The sequence below is a fragment of the Etheostoma spectabile genome, chromosome 18 (genome assembly GCF_008692095.1).
Source record: "Etheostoma spectabile isolate EspeVRDwgs_2016 chromosome 18, UIUC_Espe_1.0, whole genome shotgun sequence".
NCBI lineage: Eukaryota > Metazoa > Chordata > Actinopteri > Perciformes > Percidae > Etheostoma > Etheostoma spectabile.
In genome coordinates, this window is record NC_045750.1 from 11,145,717 (window position 1) to 11,168,038 (window position 22,322).

Here is a 22,322-nt window from a genome sequence, read left to right on the forward strand (position 1 = left end):
ACCCGTGACTTATATGGGTTGTTAAAAACAATTCTGAAATAAATTTTGACATAAGTGATTATATTCAGAATAATTTTTTTGAATTGAGTCAGGAATACGTGTTTATCACAGGAAATAAGGTAAGGCCATTGATCCACTTTTCCATGTTGATAAGAGCACTAAAATGAGAAAAAATAATGGGACAAAAAGAACTCAAGGGAGATTTAGAATAGATAAAAATGTGTGAATTTTTGCGAGTTAGCTATGACACTAATGCCATCAATTGTGATTTAAATATTTTATTCGTTTGACAGCACTAATATCAACATATACATTCAGATCAGGCACCCTGTCCAGGTACGGAGTTCACTGCTTTGTATCCGCTACAAATAGCTGATAGATATTTGTTAAAAAATAAATAAAAAAAGCTGATGTTTCACTTTTATCCTAAGAAGATTTCATGCATTGACTCCTTCTTGTCACACTGTCTGAGCCAGTTTGTGACATGAATAAACAAAGTTCAAAAAGATTCTCTTTTCTGCATTGGCTTCTAAATTACCCCATGGCCTTGTCCAGCTTTATGTAAATGTAAAGGTTTTAGAGTCACAGTAACCAAAGGTACTGTAGGTCAAAGTGGTCAGTATGTTTCAAGTTGCATTATTGATAATAGTTTTTGGCAGGTAATCAGGACTGTAAAAGATTAAGTTTCTTCCCAAAGCTGAAGTCATTAAGCACCTCAGTCTCCTCACCTGCCTCTCTCAATCCTGTAAAAGTGCTTCAATATTTAGGCTCTGCTGACCAACCACGAAGCCTCAAATGGCCTCCAGTCTTCTGCTGGCTGTCCTCTGGTGTTTTATTGCAGCCAGCTAACCAATTTCCCCGGTTTTATCTCTGGATGTTACTGGCATTTAAAGATGTCTTCATCCCCCAGGATCACTGTTTCATTTTTCACACTTTCTCCCCTGGCTCATGCTTCGGCAGTCATAAATGGGATCCAAACATTAAAATTAGGAAGCTATAAATTTCACTGATCTCCTGTGCTGCGCCTCTCAAAATAGCAGAGTGATGCAGTTTTAAGCTTTGTCACGCTCTCCTTTTTTCTTCTCAAAGTTATGATAATAAAGTAGATAGATATAAAGTAGATAGATATAATAAAGAGCATAAAGTATTTCTGATTCTGATTCTGATAAAAGCCAAACACCTTGCCTACAATTCACTCTGTTGATGACATATTAATACACACATGCAAACCTAGAGGTCAGCATGCACAAGTACATGCACTAATTGCTCACCGACTTGATCATGAATTGATGCGCCAGCTGTAGTCCAGTTGCTCATTAATCATGCAATCATCAAATGGCAGGTAGAAACACTCTCTCTCTCTCTCTCTCTCTCTCTCTCTCTCTCTCTCTCTCTCTCTCTCTCTCACATATACACCCACAAACACAAGCAAAGTGCTGTGCCACTTGTGAGTCAGTCTGCCCTGCCAGTGACACTGCAGTCACCCAGTCCATTTAGTTTAATGGGCCTGTGATGAATGAGTTGCATCGCCATAAATATGGCCTCTTTAACTGTTCCTTTGTCACTCTCCTTCATTTATCCATCCATCCCCCTATCTAGCCATACTCTCAGCCATCTCTCCTCTGCAGTAATGAATCTGTAAGTGCTATAATTCTGCCGTTTGATGGCAGGTAGGAGGGACGGGAGGCGTAGATCCGTATGGGAAAGGAGAGACAGAGAGGTCTCTCTGATTGTTCAGGGGAAGGTCAAATGTAAGAGATGTAAAGATGATTTGAGACGCCATCTGGGTGGAAGTGTCATTGGCAGTGTTCTCATTTGTCAACTAGTAACTTACAGAAGCATCCTTACAGTATGCCCTTCAACCCATCTAAAAGAATCACACTTAACAATTCAAGTTTTCAAAATGGACATATAATTTACTGAACATTAAAAATAATCAATGATTAATCAACTGAAATGCATAAATCCAGGTGATCTTTACGGCTGGGTATCATTTCAGTTTCAGAATCAATACCAAAACAATACTCTCTTTGATACAGTACTTTTAGAATATAAACATGTTTTTCTACAATTGAACTAAAACCTCTCCAAAGTTTAACGTTGTCTAAACACAGGCAGCAGTATAAGAACTTTGAAATACAGTCAACAGTAGGCAAATTTCTGATGAGAAACCTTTCATGAGTAGAAATCCGAGTAAATATTTGGTTTTTAACCTTTTTTGATATTCAGTGCAATGGACACATTTACCTTTATCACATACCAAAGCTTTTTTTTTTTTTAAACAACTGCAAATATTTATTATTAATGCCAATTCTGATTCAAATTTTAAGGTTTAAATGCACCTCTATTTAGTGTGTTCTGGAGCATAAATTTATTTTCAGGGGGATATGCTAATCAAATTCAGACACGTACAGTCTTGCACACCATAAGCCTTGGGAAGGGATCAGGGAACACCCACACACACACACACACATGCACAAATACTCTATTTCTTTTGATTATTCTCTCCTATTTCAAATGTATTCTGCCCTTTGCTGCATTCACTGCCCTTTTTCTGTGAAGGGATGATGGAAAGGTCGTCTTGGATTTGTTTAGTGGTAACAACAGCTACGTCAAAGCTTCTCACCCTGTGTTGGCTCTTCCAATGGGCTCATTATGATCTGCAGTCGACCAAATATTCTCCTCAAAGATAATTTCTAAATGTTTTTGCTTGTGTCTTGTGAAGTTCATTCTTGTTGACAAGTTGGTTTTCGAAATGTTGGAAAGTGGACACTTGGCTTTTAGCTAGTTGTTCTTGGAGATACCAAGTTTCACAACCAGAGTTTGTAAAACAATAGATTGTGCAAATGCAGGTTACATAAACAATTACACCTCTAAACGTTTAGAGCAGCAGATAAGAGTAGGAGTTTGGGGGTGTTTTTCATAGCTACTTGCACGGAGCAAAATGTCTGTTGGCTAACAGCAAAACTATGGGCGTGTAGAAGAAGGGCAGTGAGGGTGTTGGCATCAATCAATGTTTATTGTTAGGTTTTTAAACCAATAAACATGAATACAGAGCTCGTAAAAGTTATTTAGTCTTGGTCCACAGCTCAAGGCCGTAACACGCCTGAGGGAATTGCCACTTTAATATGTATGGTCATCTTAAATTTATCTGCATCTTTATTAGGTTTTCAGGAACAAGCAAAGAGTTACAGCCTGCTGTTCATTTATGGGAATTATGTTGTACATGTTTCTCTATCATGCTACAAAGTGCCTTCACAGTTTGTCAGCTTTGTTGAACTTTTATAACAACTGTAAACTTCACATGGTTGCTGAACCTTTGATTTGGATCCTTCTAACTCATGGCCCTGCCTCTTTTGTACCCAGGTGACCAATAAGGTGGAGCTGGAGCCCAGGCAGTTTGTTGATTGGATGCGTCTGGAGCCCCAGTCTATGGTTTGGCTTCCGGTCCTGCACAGAGTGGCTGCTGCAGAGACAGCGAAACATCAGGCCAAGTGTAACATCTGCAAGGAATGTCCTATTGTTGGCTTCAGGTGAACACACACACACACACACACACACACACACACACACACACACACACACACACAAAATAAAGAGACAAGCCTGTAATATGTAACAGGCCCACACACAAACAGCAAATGTGTCAGTGTTCTGTGTCGTTCTCTCCTGGTTGAGCATAAAGGGCAGATCTGCTCTGGAGGGCAGGCATTTACCTAAATGTCAACAGCTGATACACCACTGACTAAATACCATCCGGTGGTTTGCAAGGAAACATACACACACACTCACAAAGACAGCAACACACTCTGCCACATTCACAAAGTTCACAACTAGCTGATTGGCTGGCAAACAATCCATAACAGACCACCTCGTGGTACTGGGGAGGACTGACAATCATACTTGCTCACACACCACACACACCACACACACACACACACACAACACACACACACACACACACCATATTCAGTAACAACAGGTAAGAAAAAATGTTTGTTATGCTATAGGCAAGTTATCATAAAATGTAGTTTTTCACGGACCAGTTGGCTGGAGATATGTGTAACACTATCCCACATGAAGTAGGGTTGCTGGAATGTCCATTTCAGATCCCTTGCTTTGCCAGCAGAAAGAGAAATACCGTCAGACATTTGATGAAGCACACGTCTCCCGAGTTCTGTCATTGATCGATGAGAGGGAGCGATGGAGGGAGGGAAAGGCAGCGAGCAAGAGAGAACGAGAAAGAAAGGAAAATGCATAGCAGGCATTTTGTAGTGTTGTTTCATTTCCCCCCCTTGCAAGTTGGTGTCGTTTTTAAACTAGCGTGGTACATGGGATCATCCAAGAACCTAAAACTAATTTTAAAGGATAAAGTGTCAGCAGTTATGTTTACATTTGATAAATGTTAACTCAAACGTTGCAATTGACGGGATAGCTAGCAAGTCACCTAGCCACATTCAGTTGGCACCATTTCCTGTGCCTTCAAGCAAACTTGTTGAACATGTGTTCCATTTGCATACTTTTAATGTTTGCCAGCAAAAAAAAATTGTGTTTGAAATATGTTTATTGCAGATTAACATTGGGTACAAACTACACTTGTTTATATAAGAATTGTTTTTTTCCCCATTTCTTATTCAAACAATAACATCAATAACATTAAGCAACAAACCAAAAACATACTATGGTAATTATTTGACAGATTCTGAATACTTTATGTGAGTCACCGTAGCAAATATCAAGACTTAGTTAAGACACCAAAAAGCAAACCGGGAAGCAAAAGAGAGAAGAAAAATTATCAATGAAACGACTACTATTACATTATCAATATATGTGACCCCCTCATCACACTGCTTCCTCCTTCAGACCTCTTTAGTGTTTCAAAATCGGTCCTAAAGCCCCCATCAAACACACTTCCTCCGTGCATTCATAAATCTGAGCTTCTCCCAGCTCTCTTAACCACATCTCAAATGAAGGCGCAGCATGGGACCTCCATAATCGCAATATACGTTTTTTTAGTGAGCACAGAACCCAGCTACACTGGCCATTTGTCCGTGCCAGATTTTAAACCAGTGTCATGTGTAGACCCAGAATGACCACAAGGAGTGTTGGGTCCTGGTCGAACATTAGTTTTTGAGTTTTTGAGTGTGTTGTCGTGCGTATGTCTGTAAATGTAGACAAGCAAGACTTATATAAAATGCCAGATTTGCAGATATTGGAAAAGGTGTGATGCTGAGAGACTATACAGTATTTCTTCATTAATTGCTCAAAGGACATAAAGTGCCCCCCCTGATACAAGTCCTTCAAACATTCCACTCCTTTTTCCTCCAGAGAGCTGCCCAGCAATATATAAAACATAATGGCTTCTGCCGCATAATGCCAGTGAGACGGTGTGATATTTTGTAGGACTAATCCGCTAAGAAGACCAGACAATACAGGATCCATCATTAACCAAAAATGAATGAACTCATCAATTAGGGCCATCTCAGCACCTCCGGCTATGAAGGTGAATTAATGCCACCAGCAATATGCTACGTGTCAGTATGTAATGGTGCATTTGACTTGCTAGTGTCATGTGCAATGTTGCATCCTTTTGATGTATGGCAGTCTCTCGTAGCTCATCAGTCAGATAACCTTGGGAGAACTGGAGAGGAGAGAAAGATAAAAGACTAAAGCTATTATGTCTGAACGGCTCCTGTCTCAATTGAGCTGCTACATGGCCTTCTGGCTACAGCTGGAGGACAACATCCTGACAGTTGTTGTGTTTTGGTGGAAATCCTACTGTCTGTCACACATCAGCATACTTTATTAAGAAGGTTTTATGTGGGTGTGGGTGGATGGGTGGGTGTGTGACAGGGGAAATCAACAGCTCTCCAGGAGTCTTCAGTTTAGCCTGGAGATGAGTCATGTGTAGGGCTACAAATGTACACACACACACACACACACACACACACCTTGAGAACATGATGAAAGTGACATCTACACACTACTTAACTCAACTTACCTCACTTTTCACTTCCCTTACTCCTCTCTTCTCTCTCTCGCTCGCATCTCTCTCTATCTCTCTCTCTCTCGGCTCTCTCTCTCTCTCTCTCTCTAGGTATCGCAGTCTAAAGCATTTTAACTACGACGTGTGTCAGAGTTGCTTCTTTTCTGGGCGCACAGCCAAGGGCCACAAGCTCAACTACCCCATGGTGGAGTACTGTACACCGGTGAGAGAGCAACACACACACACACACACACACACACACACACACACACACACACACACACACACACACACACACAAATGCATACCACATGTTGTTCAGCAGCTCATCTCAAATCTTTTTTGCAAGTGCTCACAAACTCATCCATTTAATGAGGCAACACATTTGTACTGATTTTCAATTTGAATCATTACCTTACGCTGAACACATGCTTTTTCAAATGTTTTGCAATTCAGTGAATTGTTATTTGTATTTAAAGCATGTGGACAGCTAAACTTTTCATTTGTATGTAATTGGTTAACATCTCATTCCAAAACCATCAGCATCAATATGCTGTTATAACAATTGTTTCATTTGAATGGGATCACTGTCTTGATTCAGTAGGGGTGCCAAGGCAGAGGGTCTGGCAAAAAAACACAGGTCTTTCTGCAGCCAATCAAATACGTGCAAGTGCACTTTCCTAGTAGATTATTTTGTAACATGAACGCTATTTTTACTGTTAAATTGGCGATCACCCCAACAAAAGATAAAAGGTAAAAGATAAAATCCATACATACGTAGAGATGTGCAGCATTTGGGGGAGTCTGATAAGTAATCTAAACCCAATCAAACTAAATTTTTTAATGCCTATTATAATAATATAGATACGAATAATAATGACTATTTTTGATCTAAAAGCCCACTGAGGCCTGTCTCGCGGTCTGCGTTCCAATTTATCCCTAAAGATTGAGGTCAAGGCTCTGAGATCAAATGGGGTTTGGTCGAGATATTCCAACCAACCTCAGGAAACCATTTGGCCTTATAATGTTAAGGCGTATCATAAACAGTATAGCAAGAATAGAACGGATTTTTATCCCCTCGCTGTGATTAATGCAAGTTGACATTACTCCTGCCACTTGCTTCTACGTCCTAGTTCCCATGCACTTGATTTCTCCAACTTGTTCCACAATCAACCGTCCCGACAGATCTCTGGCTTCATTTGAATTTTCATGAACAAATGGTAAAAGGCTTTTGGCTCTCTGAGGTCTTTTTATAATTTCGTCCGGAAAGCAATACTTCACTTTACTACTACGCAGAGAGAAGAATATTAGAAAAGGGGGAGCTAGGCAAAATTGAACATTGCCCTGTTTCTCAATTAGGATCGCACACTTGTGGGCCAACTCATTTCAAAATTGCTTAACGTCAAACTTTGAATGACTTGAGTGGAGACGTTTCTCATTTCTGTCTTTTAATTTGCTTTTTCAATTTTGCAAATGGGATAGATATTGACTCTGGGAGAGCAGCTGTAGGGAGTAGTGATCATTCTTCCCTGAGTTAACATGCCCAGCAACTGCCTGCCATGACTTTGAAAAAATAAAAACAATATTTTATATTCAGCTGTGCTGCAGCAACCAGCACTTAAATTGTTGGTTAAGGATTATTACGCAGCTATAGGGCACGTTAATCACTCAGGAGTTTAATGATCGGCAGCTTTACTGGAAAGGAAGGAATAAACAGTAACTTCAGAGAGATTCTATATTCCTCCTTGACTTTTTTAATCTTAAAATCTAAGTGGGTTTTAGTAGTATTTTTGACAATGATCTGTACACATTCCCTTAAAATGACTGGTACGATCCCAAAATCATCCTGAGATGTCTGTACAACTTGACCAGTTCAAGTGATTTTTAAATGTGATTTTTAAAATGTCTGTACATCTGTATATATCATTATGTATCTATTGGGGACACTATAGGGATAATCTTAGAGCTGGTCACCCAACAGTCTAAGCAGCTAAACACGACATACTTTGGTTAGATGAGATCATGAACATAATAGCCATGCTGAGCTATTGGGCATATATTGCTAGAAGGACAATTAGTGTGGCAGAAATCGGGTTTGTTTGGCAGAAAAGAGAGGCTCATGACAGCTGCCTGGAGGCTGCAAAAAGTCTAGTGACAGACTTTGAGCAACAGACAAAGGATTTTAAGCGCTGATTAAATGAATATGTGAACTTCCTTGCCATAATGTTAAACTCTGCGTCTGCCAGAAAGTGGTCACAACTTATCACCATCACTACTTTGAAGAATAGCTGTGACAGCAGCATACTGCCCACGGGCTTTTCAGCACCAACATGGATAAAGGGAGCAATGCATTGAGCCAAATACAAGCAAATGATTGGGGACAGCTTGCTTTGCAGTGCCAAACACCTTAGACTGGTGCACCTTATTTTCTGCTCGAACAATGACCTTAAATACACAGTACAGTGAGATCAATACTGAAATGGCTGTAGAACAAAAGTAAGAAAAAACTAACTTAAATTAAATTAACTTAAATCCTTGCTGAGAAGCTGTGATATCACGTGACACTTGCTGTTCATAAACACCTGTCAGAGAGAGATCAAATGAAAACTCATCTGAAGCAACTTATTGTGTCATTTTGAATCTTTTCGTTCAACTCCACTTTATTCGACATCTTTGAAGTGCTTGTTTTTCTCTTTCTTTCCTCTAAACATATCACCATGATACATAATTATGTTTACCCTTCTCCCCATACTCAAACCAAATTGTGTTTCAGTTTCATACCTTTGAAAATATTGAGTCCATATTTAATAATGGCTCTATGAAAAAACAATTTTTGCAGAAAGTTAAAGACTTTTGTGTGACTCAGTGCGGCCATTTGATAAGATTTGTTCTCTCATTTTTGTCACACTGTGTACTTTATGGCCACAATATTGCATTTTTATTAAGTTTTCAATTTTATGGGAGTGAAATTTTTATAGATCCAATAGGATTTTTCAGTGATATTGAAGAATCCAAATTTGGTGGTGTGCTGTATTGATTTCTGTAATTTGAATGTTTTTACCTTTCCTAAGTGGAGATGTTGTTTAGGTCTGATTGTGGCTGGTGTCTCTTGTGTAATTTTGTTGTCACAATCTGCCATTGAGCGTCTTGGTGGTAATATGACATCAATATCTCCCCTTTCATTTCTCTCTCTCCCCCATTGTTTCTTGTCAATATCCACATCGTCAGTATGTAATAAAAGCAAAAAACTACATCTTAAAAAGAAAAAGAAACGTGCCTGGTGGACAACACAGAAAGGAGCTTACACAAAAACACACATAAACTTGCACAAATTATCCTTCAGCCTAGTATAATTGTTTTGTAATTGCTGTTGGTTTACTCAAGCTACCATCTTAAATTGCATGGATTAGTCAATAAGTGAATTTAGTAGTCTGTTCATTTAAGTATATCTGTCAACGGTGGGAGTTGTATATTTGTGTATGTGTGTGTGCGTGTGTGTGTGTGTGTGCGTGTGTGTGTCTGAATCTTCTGCAAAGGGATTTTCTCTCCCTGTGGTCAGACTGCTGTGATAATTTGTTGAGTGCTTGCAAAGCAGAAACCGCTTCTGCAGGAAAAACACCTTTGCTAAGTATCTAATTAACACGACATTCTCTTCCACACAAATGCATATGCTGCTGATGTGTGTAAAAGTGATTGTGGAAATACACACACACACACACACTGCAATAAATAACACAACAGCTTTGTCTGTGTCTCTCTCTCTCGTACTGAAGACAACATCAGGCGAGGACATGCGTGATTTCACGAAAGTGCTGAAGAACAAATTCCGATCGAAGAAGTACTTTGCCAAACATCCTCGGCTGGGTTACTTACCAGTCCAGACAGTTCTCGAGGGCGACAACATGGAAACGTGAGTAACACTTGAGTATCTTAATGAAACTAGCTCAAATCTGATTCGCTAGAGCACATTAAAACCCATTTACCCATTTTTGATGGACTGAAACCAAATCCACTTTGTTTATGTTTGGGTCTAACACTGATCACAATGCCTTTCATCTGTACTAAAATCACTTAATGTCTAAGTAAAAGGGACAATGCCTTAAGCGTCAATAATGGGATGTGTTTGTGAGTGAAAAGAAATATGTGGCGGTGTTTAGTTACATGTGTGATAAAAATCAAATCCTTAAAATAGGAAAACGATCGGTTCGATACGGAGCTCTAGTGAGTTTTTGAGGACTGTTGGCCTCCATCCACACATCCCTGACTTGCCCCTGACATATTTTTGGATGCTGTAAAGGGTGAGAAATCCTGACTCAGGCTCCAAATACCTTGGATCCTACATCTTGATGGCGTCTTTCGACAGAACTATCCTGCTCGGTAAAGCTCTAAAGTCTGTCTCTAATGACTGTCTTTGATGGGTAAAATAGGTGGACTTACTGTCAAGTCTCTGTCAGAAATATCCTCAGGTCATAAGTTATAAAAAGTCTCAGGCCTGATACACACACACACACACACACACACACACACACACACACACACACACACACACACACAGACACACACACACACACACACACACACACACACACACACACAGATGTGCTACAGTATGTGTGGAGTGTTAATTTTCCACTCAGTTTATGTGTTTATTTACCTGTCGCACCAGTCATTACCAGGTGCCTTTGCTACACTGTAGATCTTCTGTCTGCAGCACCTGCCCGTCTGATTTATGTCGCTGCTCCTGGCAGTCGTAAATCCCCCTGGAGAGCCGTTTAACTTGGCCCACATTATGCAGACGCCCTAGGCGGGCTCCTCATCCTCCCTGTTGGATTGTGTGTCTGAGTTATGGCCCTTTGGAATACCAACCCCGCCTGCCCCGTGTGCTCTGTGACTGTCACTCTTTTCTTCTTTTTTTTCACTCTTCATTGTGTTTTCTCCCCAATGAATCTATCTATAGTCTCCTTTTCTCTGCCTGTCAGACATTTCCCGCTCATGCTCTCTTACTTTTGAACAGTGTAGTTTTGCATTTTGTAAGCACCAAAAACAATGCCTCACCTGTTCCTTTACGATAGATTTTCCCCGACATCCCGTTGCACACAGTCGCCTCTCAGATAGATTACATGCCCTCTTTCATCTCTCCCATCCTTGCCTGTCCTGCCCTCACCTCACACCTCGCTCCACTCTGACTTCCCTTCTTCTCAGAAAAATGACTCTTGCTGAGATGCCTGCTTGATAAATGCCCTCAAAAGGTTGAGGAATTGTGGCAAAACACAGGAATCTTTTCAAAATATGCTGAAAGGAAATGGATACTTAGAGAAATTTATGACCGTTTTGCCTTCATTTCCCCGTCTCTCTCTTACTGCATAAGAGCTCTCCTGTGGACTATCCACATTGCCACAGCCTTGACTACTCTAAAAACAGCTTCATATGCATTGTTTGCTTTTGTAAGACGATTTATAAGATATGATCAGTGTTAAAGAAGAATTCTGGTCAATTCCAACACGTAGCTCTGTTTATAAATTCGGAGTGCTGTCAGTAGAGAGAAAACTGAAAGCAATTGATGCTGCCTACACCGTGATAGGCCCTCCTGCTAGAGTTAGCACCCAACAGGCTCAACAGGGCAAGTTTTAAATGTGTTTTTAGCCTCTTAATATGTTCAAAATGTCATTGAAAGTGCCACCCCATGTGCAGTGAACAAAAGGAGTTTGACTGCAGTAGATGTGAAAGAAATGCATGAAAGTTTAAGTCAGCTGTGTTTAGTTCCTGTGTTGATACTGCAAGGAGTGCTTCGGGACCGTCTACAAAGTACAACACCAAAAAGAGATACAAACATATTTTCAAAAATAAGCATATGCTTATTTTTTAAAAGTAAGTGCTGTAATACAACCAACAGGAAACAAGTTATTATTGAGGTAAGTTTGGAGACACTACCTTATTTAATCATTAAATTGATAGCCTACATAGGTTTGTTTCATCTCTTTTCTGTGTTGTAGTTTGTAGACGGTCCCTAAGCTCTCTAACTGCCTCTCAACACCTGAGCTAGTACAACTTTCATGCATTTCTTTACAGCAGTCAGATTCACTGTGTGAACTCAGAAGGAATCACTGCGCATGGGTAGGCACTTTTAATGACATTTTGAACACGATGAGAGGATAAAAACATGTTTAAGACTTTCCCTGTTTAAGCCTGTTGGGTGCTAACACTAGCAAGAGGATAACACGGTGTAGGCAGCATCGTTTTTCTCTCTACTGACAGCACTTTACAAACAACAGAGCTACGTGTTGGAATCGACTGGAATTCTCTTTTAAGACATGTTAAGCATGCCACATTCAATTTAACCTACATATTATCTATCACACTTGCCATCTCTGTGTCACTAAAATTAATACAGAGACCTAAATTGAAATAGATTGTTCTGTAATTGGAACATGGTTCCTGCTAACGAAGCAGAATTTTACAGATTAGGTAAACATTATAACATTTGCTGCCATGTTTGTTGTAATAACAATTCGATTTTTCCCTAATTTCAACTTCAAAATATTGCATATGTAACATGTTTTATTTGTGTTCAATACAAATCGACTAAATCAGTAAACTGAAAAAAGACGAACATAATCCTGAATATTATTTTATTAAGTTGTTCTTGCTGTGTACAATATTATTATTTTTTTTTAAATAACCCCCCGAACCTTATCAATGTATTGTCAGGCACCATTGGTCATCTTAAAAAAGTGAACTAAGAAGTTGTAATTTTTTGTAGTTCTGTAGCAACAAAAGAGAAAATGAGATAGTCTGCTGTATAATTAGCCTCATTTACTGTCTTTTTCTTTTCCCCTTGTATCACAATTTCTCTTTCTTAATTCAACCCACTCTGTTTCTATCTACCTTGAGTGAGCAACCCCCACGTACTCTCTCACCTCCCGCTTGTATCTTTGCTTCATTTTACGGCAGATAGGATTTCTATTCGTCACAGCTATATTTGTTAATGTGAAAGACCCAGTGCTGGATTATGCTTTTTTACCTTACATAACCAGATAGAGTAAACAAGTCTCTGTTGCATTTAGCCCCGCAGAGCGGTTAATCTGTTTGAACATGGATTTGAAAATTATTGGCTACACGTTTTTTTCAGAATCCAGTTTAAAAAAAACGATTTTGTTCCGTCACGAAAAATCAACCAAAGTAACAAAAACAAACAAACAAACAAACAAAAATCTTTGTGGCAATGTGTGCATTAGGCGGCAAAACTCAATAACAAACACATTTATGAATGAATAAAGCAAAACATTTTTCAGTTGTCAGCAAAGTAATTTTATTTATTGCATTCAGGAAAGGTACAAATTAATTTTTTTCCGGGTTTACTATGTGTAGTCCAAGTAAACATATACACTACCACACATGCACGTACTAACACACACATGCACAGACAAAAGCTGTTTCTCTTTCCAGTTTTTTTTTCCTGAGAGACAGGTAAAGGTGTCAACATGTGCAGATGGTCTTTTGTCCCTGATAGAGGAAATGGAGAGGAGAGGGAAGCAGTGCTTACTGTGACCAAGTGACCATGACAGCTTGATAGAATGAATAGATTTTTAGAAAGCTTTCAGGGCAAAAAAACAACAACCAACATCTCTGAAAATAGACATACATAATGAAATAAGAAAAGACATCTGCTCTGTTTGCAGTTTTTTGCAGGATTTAGGTTTTCTTAATTAGCCATTGAATAGAGCAGCGCTCCAAGTAAGTTTGGTAGCTTTACTGTACAGCTTCATGGCCTTCTACATGGCTTTTACAGCTTGTGACTGGGTGTTTTTGCTTAACCATGGTCCGTTTGTTTACCCCAGGTTCAACGTCACCCTACAGGCAAGACATTGACTTTCATTTTTTAAAGACTTTGTTAAAATGTTTTATTAAAATGTTAAATCTTTCTGTGTAATTGAGTTTGACTCATTCAGGTCAGTGCCAAATCAAAAGGTAAAGATGCTAAAATATAATATGTTTTTCATTTTGAACTAATCTTAGATTTAATACAATAAGCCATATTCATACTAAAAAGTATTTTTTTTTAGATTGAGGCATTCAAATTAAGATATTCATCATAAATTTAAATGGTGGTCATGCATTTCAACCGCCGTTTAGACTTTTAGCACAACACTAGTGGAAGTGAAATTTGAACAGAGCTCTGCTCCCTGTTGTACTTCAACAAGCACAACAAGCCTTTCATAGAAACCTACCCTTTACAGCAGCCACATTTGTCAGGCCCAAAGTACTCCCAAGGTCTCTGCTGTCATGATTTCTCCCCTCCCTCTCTTTCCTTTAGTCACCTTTCCTTCACTCATTTTTTTTCCTCATGCTTCATTTCCAATTTCCTCTCTCTCTCTCCCTTCCTCTCTGTTACAGTAACTTGTTTTTCTGTGTTTGCTACAAACTCTGTCTCCTCATATGTATCCATCTAAACGATAAAGTCATTTTATGTCTTTTAGGTCTGACAAATTTGGGTAAAAAAAAAAACATCCACACTCTACAAAGCTGTCTATTTTTTGGGTAAAGATGAAAACTGACATCCCTCTACTGAAAAACAAAATGAGCAGACTGACTGTTCCTTCGGGCAAACATGTGGGCGGGAGCGCACAAAACTGCCGCACCACCTTCTCTGAATAGTTAGCTCGGTTTGCCCTGCCGACCCCGATCTCTTTTTCTCTTACGGTTTCTCTCTTTATCCTCTTTTCCGTCTGAATCCCCGGCTACATTTTCAATTCTCCTCACAGCTACTGAAGTGTGACTACATTGGCTGCCCTGCTGGGAGGAACATAACCACCAAGTCGCATGTCTCCCTCTAAATTTCTCTGCTTTAATGTAGAAACTAAAGCAAGAGGCGAAAAAAAAAAATGTCAACCTCGATTGTTATCTCACCAATTTTTAGCCAGCTTCCTCAGTGAAAACAACACATTTCTTTGTATTTTTTTTTACATACAGCAATGTACTTAATAGCAGATTAACTAGAAAAGAGGTTCTGTATATGTTTTTGCTGGCATGCTATTTCAGTTAATCCTGATGGAAATAAATGAGAAAGAGGAATGAATTTGGGCCATATCATTCCGTATGCAGGAGGAGTTGTGAAAAATAAACACATTAATTTGTTATTTATGTATTTTTTATTTTACCCAATTTTTACAGGAAAGTCATACAATGCCTGACAAGTGGCATAGCCACTTAGGGAAAGGGAAGGAAATAAATACATTAGAAATACATACAGTTTAAAAATCACATAAAATACAATTTGAAATACTACACAGACAACAGTAAACACTTATAACAAGGTAAATGCACAGGTTTCTGTGTGAGTTTCATCCACACAACCTGCATATATTAGAGTGTGCTGACAGATCTTCTTGCCAATCTTGACCCTTTCAAAACTGACTGCCAAGCTACACATTATCTATGTCACAAATTTTGATGCAGGGTTTAGAGAATGTCACAGGGGATAATCATAACCACACGTGGTGTGTCTGTACTGGTGACTGTATGTGAGTCCGGCCACTCAGCTGTTGGACAGACATTTCCTTCCATGCCTTCCGCCAACTGCTGTGTTTTTGATTCTGAAATGTTTAGTGGTACCTTACCTCCCCCTCCCTCCTTCCCTCCAATTCTCTTACAGTCCCGTCACCCTCATCAGCATGTGTCCGGAGCAGTATGAGTGAGTATCTACGGCACCAGCAACAACACATCGGCTGCAGACTGGAATGCCTTTTAACGACACCTCCTTTACTCCCTTCTCTCCTCACTCACCTCTACCTAGTCCTCACTTCAACTAAGCCATGACTGCATTGCATGTTGCCTTCCTGCCTGCCTGCCCAATCCACTGGCTGAACATGCAACAGAAAAAAACTCACCCACTTTCTCCTTACCATCACCTTCTCCTCTTCTCTAAAGCATCAAACTTGCATCCCACCAGTGGCTGTCAAAAACCATCCACCTGCCCCGTAGATCATCCTGCTCCCCTATTTCTTTCTCTCTAGGATCATCAGATTTGTTTTCTAGGTGATGGTGTGAAGGGCCATTAGTGTGTGTGTGTGTGTGTGTGTGTGTGTGTGTGCGCGCGCCTGTGATTCTCTTGTGTGTTAATGAGGTTGTATGAGCATGCAGAATCTCATTCATCTCCATTACCCCATTCATTTCCAGGCTTCCACAGTCACCTCAGCTTTCTCATGATGACACCCACTCCAGGATAGAGCAGTATGCCAGCAGGTACGCATCACATTCCCCAATCATCATCATCATCATCTCAGATGCCACAACGCACACACATAAAGACTTGCTAACTGCATTAGAATGTTACACATTTAAAAAGCTTCATTATAGAATAAAAAATCCACTTTTAAAGGACCTTTTTTTATTTATTTATTCTATTTACCAAAAATAAAAGCAGACCAAATCTTTACCTTGATTTTAAGAGAGTAGTGAGATAATTGGAAACCAGTTGCTGCCTGGAAGTGATAAATGATGATATTTAGAATTTAAAATACTGTATTATCAAAGGGTCAACAAAAACCTATATATGTGATTTGCAGTAAATTAAATCAAATCAAATGCACATGTAGGGCAATGTTTTCAGAAAACATTTAAAGAATTATCTAACTGTTATACTGTAATATATGTTGACTGTACAGTGAAACTTCCAGACAATCATGCAAATCCAAATTATGTTGGATGTCTTTGTTAGTTGCACTAGTGCTTCTTGAAGAGGAGGTGCTATTTATTCTCATAACAGTATGAAACAAGTATCAAATTGACACTTTTAGGTCAGAATCACAAACAACGCACATTCTGCAAGTATCTATCAAAGAACCCTGTTACTTATTTTGGGCTTTATTCAGCTCGGGCACAGAAAGATGGAGCTTGCATGTTAAATGGGAGAAAAAACAAACATTTTGGCTTCATTTAAGTGTCATTTTGAAATCCATTTCAACATGCAGTTTTATATAAAGGAGAAAAGCAAAAATGTTATTCCCCTGTTTACCATCAGAAGAATCAGGAATATCTGAATTTCTGTCATGGCCAGTAATCTGTATAATGCTCCATAAATGTTCAGTTTAAATTTAAATCATTACTCTCACGCTGAACTTTAAAAATATTCACACTGGAAAACACTGCATCTCTAGATATTTTCTAAAACTTGAGTGCAGTGGAAATATGCTGTGGCACAAGAAGTTCCGTTTCAGTAGACTATTTGCATTTATTTAATTGTTAAGTGTCAGGGAAGCTATATGTCTAACGTAGTCTGTCTGCTTTTTATTTCCTGGTGATCACATACATTAAATGTCAGAGGACTGAGTCATGCGGCCGCCCCCTTCAGATGATCCTGCTGCGTGCATCAACACATCCATGTACACAGTGTGTGAGCTGCAGTTAATCGTCACCCACATCGCCAAACTAATGTTCTGCTGCAGTGAGATTGAAAACCGTGGTCGTGTTTGATTTTAAGACAAGTTTGACTAGTAAGATCCCAACGTTTCACAAATCCCATCTTCCCCCTCGAATGAATCTCTAATCAGTCAAAAGCTTATCTCCTCTAAAGCGGACAAGGGTTATTCGTGTCTAAACAGAACCCAGCGTCCTTCCACAGAAAGCTTTAATCATGAAGGCTCTTCTGACGCAGCGCTGCTCTCTCTGGCCTGTAACCTTTCAGTGGTCACACACCATTAACCTTCGCTCAGCGTTTCTGCTTGCATTGTTTTATCAGCAATGACACAGACATGAGCCTTGTGAATTACAATTTTTACTGAAATATAGACGCTGACATAGTAGATTATAGCGTAACTTAAAAATTTGCATGGAAAAATGCACACACTGATGAGGTTTCACCAGTGGAATAATAACTTTATATATTTCCCCCCATGCATATTCTGTCATAGTCCAATTTCATCCTAAAGTTTAGTGTGTAGATTGTGTTCTTACTCTGCTGGACAACCCTGCTTCCACACTGTCAGAGTTAAGTAAATACAGGCTTTGATCTGAGGAATCGGCCTCATTAGCGTGGCTGCTTTGTCTGAATATATGACCAGAAAAAGACACATGCGCATACTTGCACCCTCACACATCTCTCTCCAAAAAATATAATTTTGCACACATATACAGGACCACAAGTTGTCATTTACCTGCTTTGAGACTACTAGCTTTGCTTTTTTTTATTGGTGTGCTACTGTGGCGTTGAGATTCGCATTTTTTGCCATCGCTGTTCTACAATTTGATGAGATTATCACAAGTTTTAAATGCTTCAGTTCTAATTAGTAATTTAAGTGGCAGCCACTGATGAGGGTTTCTTTCTCAGGTTGGCCCAGATGGAGCGCTCCAACGGCTCTCTGCCCACAGACAGCAGCTCAGCTACAGGGAGCATGTAAGTCACCACTGGTCATTTCCAACATTTCTATACATAACAAGATCACACATTTCCAACCAACTTTGTTTCACAGATCTTGGTCAAAAAGTAAAGTAAAATATTTGATATTTGATGTTAGACATCTTCCTGTGCACTGATTACCTGTCAAGGTAGCCCCAAAAAACTTGCCTTTCCTGATTTCAGTGTATCAAAACCAGCTAAGTAAATAACCATGTGGCTTCCCACATTGCTGAAAAGAGATGAAGAAAGAGTGTGTGATGATTTCAAATGGTTTTGAGAGAGCAAAAGAAGTGTGGAGTGAGGGGAAAAAAGACAATGGGATGTAGAATTCAGCAGAAGGGACAGGACTTTAGTTGAAATGTAATGGATTTGAGTGCCAACAATGATTGGTTTCAGCATCTCTGATAAGGACTAGTTATCTTTGATCTGAGGAGATGAGAACATGGCAAACTTTAAAAAGAAGAAATTACAAAAAAAGGAGAAAAGCTGATGAGCACGAGCTCTGAAGTCATGTGCAGGCTATTTGAGTTGAAGGGCGTATTTGTCCCTTTTCCAACTCAGATCCTAATCGGGGGAATGAGCACTTGAGGTTCAAACGCCCTCTGCGCTCATGGACACACTAACTTGTGTGTTCAAACAGGAACACACACACAGGCACACACTTTTCACTGTGTTCCTGTCTGTGGAGGGAATAACTTTCCGTTCGATAGCCTGTTTTGATAAGACAGTTGTAGATCACAAGAATTCCCAGATCCTAGATCATCATCATAGTTTTGGAAGTTAACCATGTGGGAAATGAATTTGTGCTCGAGAATGTAACGGATGAAAAGAAGCGTGCAGGTTTTTTTCACATCTCAACAACAACTTTAAGTAGCACAAATCTAAAAATCTAGCACAAATCACAAATGTGTTTTCAGAAGTGTTAAAAGTGTACACCTGGAGCAAAGAAATTCCCTACATGGCATATAATGGAAAGCGAAAACAAGTTTTTAGATTTTTAAAAAGAAAATTCTTGAAAAAAGTAATACAGCACAACAGTGAAAGACACATTGGAGGATGGTGAAAACCTTTGAGAATCCTGTGTGAAGATGAATTGAAGCATCAAGCTTCATTCTGTAGGAGGTTGCATCCCCTGCTGATGTGCCTGCATCATGTGGTCCACTGCTCCCACACTTCACCTGCATCCAACCTTGCTGTGCACAATAGCAGTTTTAGAAACAGGAGGTGTTAGTTTGAAGACTCCCAAAAGCTTTCTCTGCTTTTCTGCTGAAGGACAGAAGAATAGAAAGACAAAATGTGTTGGTGAGCAGGAGAAGGTGGATTTATTTTCCTCTCCAAGCTTTCATAATGCGAGACAAACAAATTATTCCCACTCCTCCTTTCTTTTTTGTGCTTTGTACTCATGCTTATTTAAGAGAAGAAGCCATTATCTTTGCCAGCTCTGAAACAACACTGACGCACATACACAAAAGTGTATAGAGTGCTGATGAGGTGAGGGAGATGATGGATTGATGAAGGCTAATGGGTTTAACAGCAGAGGGAAAAACACCCACCAGGGTACATTTAGAACATAATCATAGTTCTTGTGCTTTCACTCACTTTCACACTCGTCATTTCTGTATAATTTCCCTTCGGTTTTGCTGCAAAACAAAAGCCACAATATAGCTCCGGAGATAAAAAGTGCACAATCTTCCAAGAAAAAGAATGAAAAAATAAAATGCCAATCGCAAACAAGTATGTTTTTTCATCACACATCTTTGAAAAGAATGACTTCATGCTTATCAGCATGGAGCACACCATAGTGCCTGTGTGTATACTTCATACTTCACATTTCAAGTAAAAAAAAATCATCCTCTTTTTTTTTTTAATCTAATGTGCATTTTTTTGTAATGCAAAGCCACATTAGGTTTAAAAAATAGAAAATAAATAAACAAGCTCTAAATAAGGAACATTTAAGTTTAAGACATATTGACCAGTGCCACTAATTAGGAAGAGCAATGAACTACATCCAATTAGTCTGCTGTTGTAGGCTATTTGTGGTTGTTGTGTGCACAATAATTAACTTATTTGAATTGATTTCCAACATATACCTCTTAATTTCTAGTTAGTTTATTATGTATTTCATTTAGTAGTTGTGAAAAGTATAGGCTGTTTTTAAAAGGTCAGAATCAGCCTGTAGTTTATTTTGTATACACCAATGGGTCCATCAAGCCCTAATTTTAAGGAAAAAAGTAACTTGTAAAAAAAAAAAAAAAGCATTGTGCATTATAGATACCACTGAAGTAAAACCAGCCATATTTCTTCACAAAAGAGGAGGCTGTGCATTGTGTTGTCAGACTCCTCAGTAACAAGTCCTTCTCTTTTTTAATGCCTTTGGTTTACAGTGGTTAACTGTCTTTCCTCTCTTTTTTAAAGATTTATTCTTTTCCGCCTATAGCTGATTTCACCCAAGCCTCTTGTCTATCACAACACTCCATCTGGTCATCTGTGGAGGACACACACGCACACGCACACGCACACGCACACACACACACACACACACACACACACACACACACACACACACACACACACACACACACACACACACACACACACACACACACACACACACACACACACACACACACACATACACACACACACATACACATACACATACACATACACACACACACACACACATGCAAATGATCTCCATGCTTGATACGGTAGGAGAAGCTGCCTTCTTGGCAGTGTTTGTGCTCATGAAAACATGCATAGTGTAACATGGATGACTGCGTTTGCCAATTACATGCATGTTTGGCTTTTGGCTGGTATTTTCTAATCGCTCAAAGCCTGCAAACACAGATTTGGACTCACTGCCAGCTTTGCAGGGATATCAGTAATTAGTAGACATATAGAACAGTATTTTTTTTCCTGCTGCACTTTTTTTTAGCTCAGCTTTTTTGTTTGGTTATCTCTCGCTTGCCAGTCGTTGCCCCAGTGCTGTCCCTTTTTTAATGTATTTTGATATTTTACCTTTTATTCTTATCCCTCTCCCTGTCTCTATCCCTTTTCTTTTTAAACTTCCTTTCATCTTTTTTAGTTGTAGTCTAATCATGTTTTACCTTTGGGCCCAGGCAACCTTCAGATTGAACACTAAGCACAGAGGTAAACATTTAAAGATTTTTTTTTAAGCCTTTCATCATAAACATTATATCCGGACTTTACTGTGATCAGTCCCCAAATGGGGAGGTCCTACAGAAAGCGAGGTTTTAACATCCCACCAGAGGGGAGAATGAAAGACTTGTAGACCTGTTTCCATCTGTCTTTATCTTGCTCGTTTTCTCCCTGAGCTCAGTCTAGGCAGCTGCAATTCAGCTTGAAAGGTGCTGTCTGCTTTGTGATATATTAGCTAGGCATCAGGCTCGAGACTATTGTTGTTGAGTAAAGACTGTAAAAGGCCCCTCAGCCACGTCCCTGCTCACCCTTACCAAGCAACACACGCATAGTCACAATGCGTAGCAGCTAATAGCATTATTATAGCAGCTTGGCATTCAACACATTTAATTTTTCTCCCACACTTATACTTTCTTTCTTTACTGTCTTTTTCTTCTCTGAGTTCTGTCCTCTTCAAACAGAACCACACTGCCACTACTTTCTCCCAATATTCCCGAGTATGTGGTTTGTGAGCCAGCTATGCATCCTGTAGTGCCCATTTCCACACATAATGAACCCCTTTCTGCTGTCCTCTGGGCTTCCCCTGCCAGCCATAATGTCCTGCTGCAGCTTTCTATTGCCAGCGACCTGACTAGTTGGTCACTCAGTTTGGGCCGGACCCTATCCACTAACCCCAGCAGACAACAATGCCACCAATTTTCAAGTTTCTCTACAGTTTTCTTTTCATCATTTATTTTCTGTCTGTTTGTTTGTTTGTTTGTTTGTTTGTTTGTTTGTTTG

General features: G+C 39.4%; 1 protein-coding gene across 11 annotated transcripts in view; it reads left to right on the forward strand.

The window, feature by feature from the left end:
- utrn (utrophin) overlaps window positions 1-22,322 on the forward strand; it is a 185,434-nt gene that overhangs the window by 145,889 nt on the left and 17,223 nt on the right. For 9 of the 11 annotated variants that reach the window (XR_004336060.1, XM_032542253.1, XM_032542250.1 and 6 more), the window contains 6 exons: window positions 3,367-3,533; window positions 6,098-6,209; window positions 9,760-9,896; window positions 15,639-15,677; window positions 16,163-16,228; window positions 18,312-18,377. Coding sequence is in view for 10 of the 11 variants with exons in the window: in XM_032542253.1 (XP_032398144.1) it covers window positions 3,367-3,533; window positions 6,098-6,209; window positions 9,760-9,896; window positions 15,639-15,677; window positions 16,163-16,228; window positions 18,312-18,377 (587 nt within the window). In the remaining variant the exon portion in view is untranslated. The remainder of the gene's footprint in view (window positions 1-3,366; window positions 3,534-6,097; window positions 6,210-9,759; window positions 9,897-15,638; window positions 15,678-16,162; window positions 16,229-18,311; window positions 18,378-22,322) is intronic. The other 2 variants (XM_032542254.1, XM_032542258.1) reach the window with 2 other exon arrangements.